The following is a 9,983-nucleotide window of genomic DNA, read 5'->3' as shown; positions in this document are numbered from 1 at the left end:
TGGTTTGTGATGATGCGATGTGATGATGTGGCTCAGTTGGTAGAGCATCCCCTCCCCCCACCCCCAAAAATCGCAGCACCCCCAAACTACTTTCCGCGGCTATGTATAGGCTCCTAAAGGTTCACCCTGGTGGATGAATTCCTTGGTTTGGCGTGAATGTTAATTATCATTGAGATACCCATCTCACCCAATCCGTGCAAAACAACGTCTGAGAAGACCAAGGTGATGACGTTCGAACGAAATGGGAGCAGCACAGGGCTGATTCTGTATAAATAGAGAAGTTTCCAAGCAACAACAGAAGCAAGTGCAGCACCCATGAGCAGAAGAGTGAGGACCTGAGCTACGAAATAGAGAGGGAGATAATAATACCAAAGTTACGGATAGTTGCCAAGAGAACTTTGCTGAAGTTCGAGTTGTTTCGCGTCCTCTCAGTTCAAGCGCAAGATTTTTAGCACAATGGACAGCGTCAGGGTCCGAACAGTCGTCTACCTGGGCGTCTGTATGTCTGTCTTCAGCGTTGTCTGCCAGGGGCAGATGTCACCCGATAACAGACTCTCTTCACAAGAGGAACACTTTCCACTGGGATATGTCACCAGACATTTGGTGAGTCGAATTTACTCATTTACTTTTTTGGGGGTCATTCTTCAGGATTTTAGGATAAAACAGTTTGTTTTTGCCATCAACGAATGTGTGACTACTCTGTGATAGAGATGGAGGATAGTCTACTTTTACCTTATGTATTCAAATTAGCTATGTAGGCTATATGTTATCTACATGATACATTTGTGCCCATTATTGCCCAATGTCAAGTAGCCGATTCTATCGTTCCCCCTTCAAGCTAATGTCGAAAAATAGATGCCATGCAATATTTTTTTGGGTTGATAATGAAGATGGTTCTAATAATCTTTATTGGCGACTTTTTTCAGGCCGATGCGCTCGAGGGGCTTCTGGAAGGCGGGCAGCAAGACAACAGGATAGGTCTATCAGTGGAGAAAAAAGCAAGTCTCATTCCACGGGTAAGTAAATTAAGTCAAGAATAACCTTCGTATTTTCACATCTACCTTATATCTCTCAGTTCAAAAACGCACCTGATGCACAACTGAATGAGCGCAACAGGTTGTACCAGAGCCATATATTTGGAGAGCCAACATAGCCTATGGTGCTGTCAGAAGCTGTCTGTTACATTGAAGATGCTTTTATTTGGGAACAGAAATGTGAAAGTAGGACCTAACGAATTTTGCTATACTCTCTCTCCTCTCTCATATTTACAGTGTGATGTTGGAGAGCGGTGCGCTATGAAGCACGGGCCGCGCATCGGAAGGCTTTGTGACTGTCTGCGAGGCACCGCATGCAACACATTCTTCCTGCGTTGTTATTGACCCAGGTCACAGAAATATCCCCTCAGGCGCACATTTCCGAGACCCAGGCTTGTGACACCCCCATGCACCTATACCGTTACCAATGTAAATGTCAGTCTGCATGTATGACTGTCTTGAATTCCTTTGTCTTCTAGAAGTATAAGCATATGTATTTATTTTCATTTAATAAAACATCTTCATAAAGCTCCATGCATCCTCTTGCATTGTGGACTAGCCCCTTTTGATGTCCCATTAAATCAAAAGTTAACTTCCTATTTTCCTATTGCATTTGTAGCCCTACATCTGCATTTACATCAGTTTATTTAGGTTATACTCCAAATGGGTTGCTTATAATGACATTGAAAGTCGAAAAATGAGATGAAGTTTCACACATCAGAAAAGCTGTCTAAAATGCCCTTTTCATTAAAACACGTTGTCCAATATTTTTGGGATAAAAGACTAAGGTGATAATCTGCACGTTTGGAAATAATTTGACAATAATGCAATAGGCCTTAATCTTGCCGAGTGATGCAGTCACTGCTGTCTTGCTGCAGATGTCTTCGCTCCATAATGACTATGCATATGACTAATTGTGCAGCCATCATTAAGACTTTCCAATCAAATATGAATCAGTCTCTCAAGATTTGAGTTGACCTGGATGAAACTCAGACAATTATTTATTGTTCTTTTGGTGATCTTTAATACCAGATGTATTTGGAGCCTGTCTCCGTCAATGGTTAATGAGGCGGTGTATATAAAACAAATTCTATGACGCACTTTTCTATCACATCTTATATCAACCTGTCTGACCTTTTGGCTGAGATCATACGAATAATGCGTGCGATATGAAGATGAGCTATGGCTTTTTTAAAAGGCAGATTTCAGATATTAAAGGACCAGGGTAGTCAAAAACGTGATTGTCCTGTATTTTATATATATTTCCACACTATAAGGTTGGAATAATACTGTGAAATTGTTAAGATTATGATAATGCCCTTTTGTCTAAGAGCTGTTTGAAAAGACCACCTGTAAATGAGTGGATAGACCACTAAGAAAGAGAGTCCCAAACCTCTCTGACAATAACAGCTAGTTTTCCCCTCCCCACTCAGACCACTCCCACACAGTCCTAGCAAAATTCTTGCTTTTTGCTAAGCTATTTTTGTTTCTTTTTACTTTAATTGAAAACAATCACAGAAACCAGGTTTCCATCCAATCTTTTAATGCGAGTAAAGTACAGTGCCTTCAGAAAGTATTCATACCCCTTGACTTATTCCACATTTTGTTGTGTTACAGCCTGAATTCAAAATAGATTAAATATATTTATTTTCTCACCCATATACACCCACAATACCCCATAATTACAAAATGAAAATATGTTTTTAGAAATGTTAGCACATTTATTGAAAATGAAATACAGAAGCATCTAATTTACATACAGTACCAGTCAAAAGTTTGGACACACCTACTCATTCAAGGGTTTTTCTTTATTTTTTACTATTTTCTACATTGTAGAATAATAGTGAAGACATCAAAACTATGAAATGACACATATGGAATCATGTAGTAACCAAAAAAGTGTTAAACAAATCTAATATATTTTATATTTGAGAACCTTTAAATAGCCACCCTTTGCCTTGATGACTGCTTTGCAAACTCTTGGCATTCTCTCAACCAACTTCACCTGGAATGCTTTTTCAACAGTCTTGAAGGAGTTCCCACATATGCTGAGCACTTGTTAACTGCTTTTCCTTCACTCTGCGGTCCGACTCATCCCAAACCATCTCAATTGGGTTGAGATCGGGGGATTGTGGAGGCCAGGTCATCTGATGCAGCACTCCATCACTCTCCTTCTTGGTAAAATAGCCCTTACACAGCCTGGAGTTGTGTTGGGTCATTGTTCTGCTGAAAAACAAATGATAGTCCCACTAAGCCCAAACCAGATGGGATGGTTTATCACTGCAGAATGCTGTGGTAGCCATGCTGGTGTGCCTTGTATTCTAAATAAATCACAGACAGTGTCACCAGCAAAGCACCCCCATATATATCACCTCCTCCTCCGTGCTTTACGGTGGGAAATACACATGCGTAGATCATCCGTTCACCCACACAGCATCTCACAAAGATACGGCGGTTGGAACCAAAAATCTCACATTTGGACTCCAGACCAAAGGACAAATTTCCACCGGTCTAATGTCCATTGCTCGTGTTTCTTGGCACAAGCAAGTCTCTTCTTCTTATTGGTGTCCTTTAGTAGTGGTTTCTTTGCAGTAATTCGACCATGAAGGCCTGATTCACACAGTCTCCTCTGAACAGTTGATGTTGAGATGTGTCTGTGACTTGAACTCTGTGAAGCATTTATTTGGGCTGCAATTTCTGAGGCTGGTAACTCTATTGAACTTATCCTCTGCAGCAGAGGTAAGTCTGGGTCTTCCATTCCTGTGGCGGTCCTCATGAGAGCCAGTTTCATCATAGCGCTTGATGGTTTTTGCAACTGCACTTGAAGAAACTTGAAAGTGTCGTTTCTCTTTGCTTATTTCAGCTGTTCATGCCATAATATGGACTTGGTCTTTTACCAAATAGGGCTATCTTCTGTATACCACCCCTCCCTTGTCACAACACAACTGATTGGCTGAAACGCATTAAGAAGGAAATAAATCCAACAAATTAACTTTTAAGAAGGCACACCTGTTAATTAAAATGCATTCCAGGTGACTACCTCATGAAGCTGGTTGATAGAATGCCAAGAGTTTGCAAAGCTGTCAACAAGGCAAAGGGTGGCTATTTGAAGAATCTCAAATATAAACTATATTTTGATTTGTTTAACACTTTTCTGGTTACTACATGATTCCATATGTGTTGTTTCATAGTTTTGATGTCTTCACTATTATTCTACAATGTAAAAAATATAAAAAATTAAGAAAAACCCTTGAATGAGTAGGTGTGTCCAAACTTTTGACTGGTAGTGTAAGTAGTCACAGCCCTTTGACATGACACACCAAATTGGAGCTCAGGTGCATCCAATTTCCATCCTTAAATCAAATCAAATCAAATCAAATTGTATTGGCCACATGCGCCGAATACAACAGGTGCAGACATTACAGTGAAATGCTTCCTTACAGCCCTTAACCAACAGTGCATTTATTTTTAACAATAAATGTAAAAATAAAACAACAACAAAAAAAGTGTTGAGAAAAAAAGAGCAGAAGTAAAATAAAATAACAGTAGGGAGGCTATATATACAGGGGGGTACCGGTGCAGAGTCAATGTGCGGGGGCACCGGCTAGTTGAGGTAGTTGAAGTAATATGTACATGTGGGTAGAGTTAAAGTGACTATGCATAAATAATTAACAGAGTAGCAGCAGCGTAAAAGGATGGGGTGGGGGGGCAGTGCAAATAGTCCGGGTAGCCATGATTAGCTGTTCAGGAGTCTTATGGCTTGGGGATAGAAGCTGTTGAGAAGTCTTTTGGACCTAGACTTGGCACTCCGGTACCGCTTGCCGTGCGGTAGCAGAGAGAACAGTCTATGACTAGGGTGGCTGGAGTCTTTGACAATTTTGAGGGCCTTCCTCTGACACCGCCTGGTATAGAGGTCCTGGATGGCAGGAAGCTTGTCCCCAGTGATGTACTGGGCCGTACGCACTACCCTCTGTAGTGCCTTGCGGTCGGAGGCCAAGCAGTTGCCATACCAGGCGGTGATGCAACCAGTCAGGATGCTCTCGATGGTGCAGCTGTATAATTTTTTGAGGATCTGAGGACCCATGCCAAATCTTTTCAGTCTCCTGAGGGGGAATAGGCTTTGTCGTGCCCTCTTCACGACTGTCTTGGTGTGTTTGGACCATGATAGTTCGTTGGTGATGTGGACACCAAGGAACTTGAAGCTCTCAACCTGTTCCACTACAGCCCCGTCGATGAGAATGGGGGCGTGCTCAGATGTCACTACAACTTTATTGGCGTCCTCCTGTGGCCAATTCAATTGTTTGAACATGATTTAGAAAGAAACACACTGGTCTATATAAGGTCCAACAGTTGACAGTGCATGTCAGAGCAGAAACTATACCACGAAGTCCAAGGAACTGTCAATAGAGCTCCGAGATAGGATTGTGATGAAGCATATATCTGGGGAAGGGTATAAATGTGTTGAAAGTTTCCAAGAGCACAGTGGTCTATATAATTGGGAAATTGACTCTGCCTAAAGCTGGCCGTCCGACCAAACTGAGCAACCGGGCAAGAAGGACCTTGGTCAAGGAGGTGACCAAGAACCCAATGACCACTCTGACAGAACTACAGAGTTCCTTGGCTGAGATGGGAGAACCTGCCAGAAGGACAACAGTCTCTACAGCACTTCACCAATCTGGACTTTATGGGAGAGCGGCCAGACAGAAGCCACACCTGAGAAAAAGGCACATGACAGCACGCCTGGAGCAAAAAGGCACGTGAAAGACTCTGAGCATAAGGCGAAATATTCGGTGCTCTGATGAGACAAAAAATGTACTCTTTTGCCTGAATGCAAAGCGCTATATCTGGAGAAAACCAGGCATAGCTCATCACCCATCTAACACCATGTCAAGTGTCAATGTGCAGCGGTAGGACGGAGTCAGGTGCAGGACACAGAACTGAATAAACAACGTACTTTACTCGAAAAATAAACAACACTAATTTCCACGCAGGGAAAACACACCAGCTCACATAAGTCTCGTACCACAAAACAAAGAACAAACACGCACAAAACCATGTGGGAACCAGAGGGTTAAATAGGGAAATAATATAATGTAATGGGAACCAGGTGTGTAAAATCAAGACAAAACAAATGGAAAAAGAAACGTAGATCGGTGGCAGCTAGAAAGCCGATGACGATGACCGCCGAACGCCGCCCGAATAAGGAGAGGCACCAACTTCGGCGGAAGTCGTGACACACCATCCCTACCAAGCATGGTGGTGGCAGCATCATGCTATGGGGATGCTTTTCGGCGGAAGAATGGAGACAAATACAGGCAAATCCTTGATGAGAAACTGCTTCAGAGTGTGAACGACCTTAGACTGGGGTGAAGATTTACATTCCAACAGGACAATGACTCCAAGCATACAGCCAAAGCAACACTGGAATGGATTCAGAAATCCTTGAGTTGTCCAGACAAAGCCCAGACTTGAATCCCCAAAAAAATTTGTGGAAAGACTTGAAGAATTGCTGTTCACCGTTGCTCCCCATTTAACTTAACAAAGCTTGAGAAAATCTGCAAGAAAGAATGGGAGAAAATCCCCATATCCAGATGTGCAAAGCTGATTCAGACATACCCAAGACGACTCAAAGCTGTAATCGCCGCCAAAGGTGCTTTTACAAAGTATTGACTTAGGGGTGTGAATACTTATGTGAATAAGATATTTCTGTATTTAATTTTCAATAAATGTGCAAAACTTTCTAAAAACATGTTTTCACTTTGTCATTATGGGGTATTGTGTGTAGATTGGTGAGGATTTATTTTATTTTATTCAGGCTGTAACACAACAAAATGTGGAATAAGTTAAGGGGTATGAATACTTTCTGAGGGCCAGTGGTGGAAAAAGTACCCAATTGTCATACTTGAGTAAAAGTAAAGATACCTTCATAGAAAATGACTCAAGTAAAAGTCACCCAGTAAAATACTACTTGAGTAAAAGTCTAAAAGTATTTGGTTTTAAATATACTTAAGTATCAAAAGTAAATGTAATTGCTAAAATATACTTAAGTATCAAAAGTAAAATTATTCATAATTAAAAATTCCTTATATTAAACAACCAGATGGCACAATTTTCTTGTTTTTAAATGTATGGATAGCCAGGGGCACACTCCAACACTCAGACATAATTTACAAACAAAGCATTTGTGTTTAGTGAGTCCGCCAGATCAGAGGCATTAGGGATGACCAGGGATGTTCTCTTGATAAGTGTGTGAATTGGACCATTTTCTGTCCTGCTAAGCTTTTAAAATGTAAAGAGTACTTTTGGGTGTCAGGGAAAATGTATGGAGTAAAAAGTACATTATTTTCTTTAGGAATGTAGTGAAGTAAAAGTTGTCAAAAATATAAATAGTAAAGTAAAGTACAGATACCCCAAAAAACTACTTAAGTAGTACTTTAAAGTATTTTTACTTAAGTACTTTACACCACTGCTGAAGGCAATGTATATATCTGATAGTAAATGTAATGACAGGCCTGATTAAACTAAAACGCTAGACAAGGTGAGATCTTTTTGTGTCTGTAAAATGTATAATGCGAGAAATGGCCGTGGAAACGCCTTTACGCTCAAATATTGATATAATAACCATCATATCGAGGTAAACTTGGAGTATTGCGATGATATGGCGTGTGGTCCTCCCACTATGACTCGGAAAAACATGCAGTTTATTAGGGTACAGATTAAATAAATGACGATGAACTTCACAGTTTAATGAAAGTGCACTGTGATGAGCTTGATGCTCATTTCCAATAAATATCAAGGGTCTTATTCTGGTGAAATGATGATCGACGCTTGGCTGCTGTTTGACAAATAAAAATAATCTCACTCTTTTGTCCATAATAATCTCATCATGTAGTAAACTATACCCGCATTGTATCTGCAAGCTGTTGGCTAGAGCGCACGTGCCAAGACCTGCGACCACATTTTTTGTGTGCCAAAACCATCAGTATGGTTTATAATGCGATGGAAATCCATTAAAATTGATACTTTTTTCGGTAAATGGGAATTTAACTGCAAAATGTATTTGTATGTACACTACGTCATAACGGTTTTATCCGCAACAAGTCAATTTATGGAAACACATGGGGTGGGAAAATGCAAATAGTTTTATGCAGATTTTTAAAATATTTGCATGAAAATCGGTCGCCAATTGGATGGAAACCTAGCTAGTAAGATTGTTACCCAGAAATGATTTGGTATTGAGATAACGGCAGAATTGGACCTTTAAGACGCGTTATGTCTACAGTGCCTTCAGAAAGTATTCCGCCCACCCAACTAGAATCACTACTCTCGATGGGTCTGACCTAGAGTATGTGGACAACTACAAATACCTAGGTGTCTGGTTAGACTGTAAACTCTCCTTCCAGACTCACATAAAGCATCTCCAATCCAAAGTTAAATGTAGAATCGGCTTCCTATTTCGCAACAAAGCCTCCTTCACTCATGCTGCCAAACATGCCCTCCTAAAACTGACTATCCCACCGATCCTTGACTTCGGCGATGTCATTTACAAAATAGCCTCCAACACTCTACTCAGCAAATTGGATGTAGTCTATCACAGTGCCATCCGTTTTGTCACCAAAGCCCCATATACTACCCACCACTGTGACCTGTATGCTCTTGTTAGCTGGCCCTCACTACATATTCGTCGCCAAATCCACTGGCTCCAGGTCATCTATAAATCACTGCTAGGCAAATCCCCGCCTTATCTTAGCTCATTGGTCACCATAGCAAGTATGGTATGCGTTCCAGCAGGTATATCTCACTGGTCATCCCCAAAGCCAACACCTTTGGCCGCCATTCCTTCCAGTTCTCTGCTGCCAATGACTGGAACGAACTCCAAAAGAAGACTCTTATCTCCCTCACTAACTTTAAGCATCAGTTGTCAGAGCACCTTACCGATCACTGCACCTGTACACAGCCCTTCTGAAATTAGCCCACTCAACTACCTCATCCCCATATTGTTATTTATTTTGCTCATTTGCACCCCAGTATTACATTTACGTCATTTAGCAGACGCTCTTATCCAGAGCGACTTACAGTTAGTGCATACATTATTCTTTTTTATTTTCATACCCCATGGGATTCGAACCCACAACCCTGGCGTTGCAAACGCCATGCTCTACCAACTGAGCTACCTCCCTGCCGGCCATTCCCTCCCCTACCCTGGGCCAATTGTGCGCCGCCCCATTGGTCTCCTGGTTGCGGCCGGCTACAGCAGAGCCTGGATTCGAACCAGGATCTCTAGTGGCACAGCTAGCACTGCGATGCAGTGCCTTAGACCACTGCGCCACTCGGGAGACTTTAAGTATCTCTATTTGCACATAATCTCTTGCACATCTATCATTCCAGTGTTAATACTAATTGTAATTATTTTGCACTACGGCCTATTTATTGCCTTACCTCCATAACTTGCTACATTTGCACACACTGTATATATATTTTCTGTGGTATTGTTGACTTTATGTTTTGTTTTACCCCATATGTAACTCTGTGTTGTTGTTTTTATCGCACTGCTTTGCTTTATCTTGGCCAGGTCGCAGTTGTAAATGAGAACTTGTTCTCAACTGGCTTACCTGGTTAAATAAAGGTTAAATAAATAAAATAAAATAAAAATGTGTTGTTTTACAGCCTGAATTCAAAATGGATTAAATAAATTGTAATACAACAAAATGTGGAAAAAGTCAAGGGGTGTGAATACTTTCTGAAGGCACTGTAGATTAATTTAAGGAAATTGTGTTATAGGCAAATAGGCAATGTTTGCCCTATTGTGTGGATATAGGCTACACCACGGTTGGTTAATTTGAGCTAAACGCCAAGGCCTACAGCTTGTGTCAACCTGTCAAAGTGTAATTTGCACCGGATGTCATGTGGTCATTAAATCCGTTTATAAAAAGGAAAGATTACCGTGCA

The 9,983-nt window shown here is 41.1% G+C and overlaps 1 protein-coding gene across 1 annotated transcript; it reads left to right on the top strand.

Annotated features, from left to right (window-relative positions):
* Nucleotides 1-264: 264 nt before the first annotated feature.
* Nucleotides 265-1,656, top strand: LOC121572857 (cocaine- and amphetamine-regulated transcript protein-like). Its single transcript, XM_041884887.2, has 3 exons — nucleotides 265-603; nucleotides 927-1,016; nucleotides 1,272-1,656. Exons 1-3 carry the CDS (start codon nucleotides 457-459, stop codon nucleotides 1,377-1,379), a joined length of 345 nt encoding a protein of 114 aa, XP_041740821.2. The 5' UTR covers nucleotides 265-456; the 3' UTR covers nucleotides 1,380-1,656.
* The last annotated feature ends 8,327 nt before the right edge of the window (nucleotides 1,657-9,983 follow it).

The sequence above is a fragment of the Coregonus clupeaformis genome, chromosome 8 (genome assembly GCF_020615455.1).
Source record: "Coregonus clupeaformis isolate EN_2021a chromosome 8, ASM2061545v1, whole genome shotgun sequence".
Taxonomy (NCBI): Eukaryota; Metazoa; Chordata; class Actinopteri; order Salmoniformes; family Salmonidae; genus Coregonus; species Coregonus clupeaformis.
The sequence above is the reverse complement of the archived record's forward strand: the minus strand, read 5'-3'. Positions and strand labels throughout refer to the sequence as shown.

What these genes read in the sequence shown, in the direction of transcription:
- LOC121572857 (XM_041884887.2), top strand. Translation starts at nt 457, where the DNA reads ATGGACAGCGTCAGGGTCCGAACAGTCGTCTACCTGGGCGTCTGTATG. An exon ending in GATATGTCACCAGACATTTG is followed by an intron (nt 604 to 926) that starts GTGAGTCGAATT and finishes GACTTTTTTCAG; the next exon opens with GCCGATGCGCTCGAGGGGCT. An exon ending in AAGCAAGTCTCATTCCACGG is followed by an intron (nt 1,017 to 1,271) that starts GTAAGTAAATTA and finishes TCATATTTACAG; the next exon opens with TGTGATGTTGGAGAGCGGTG.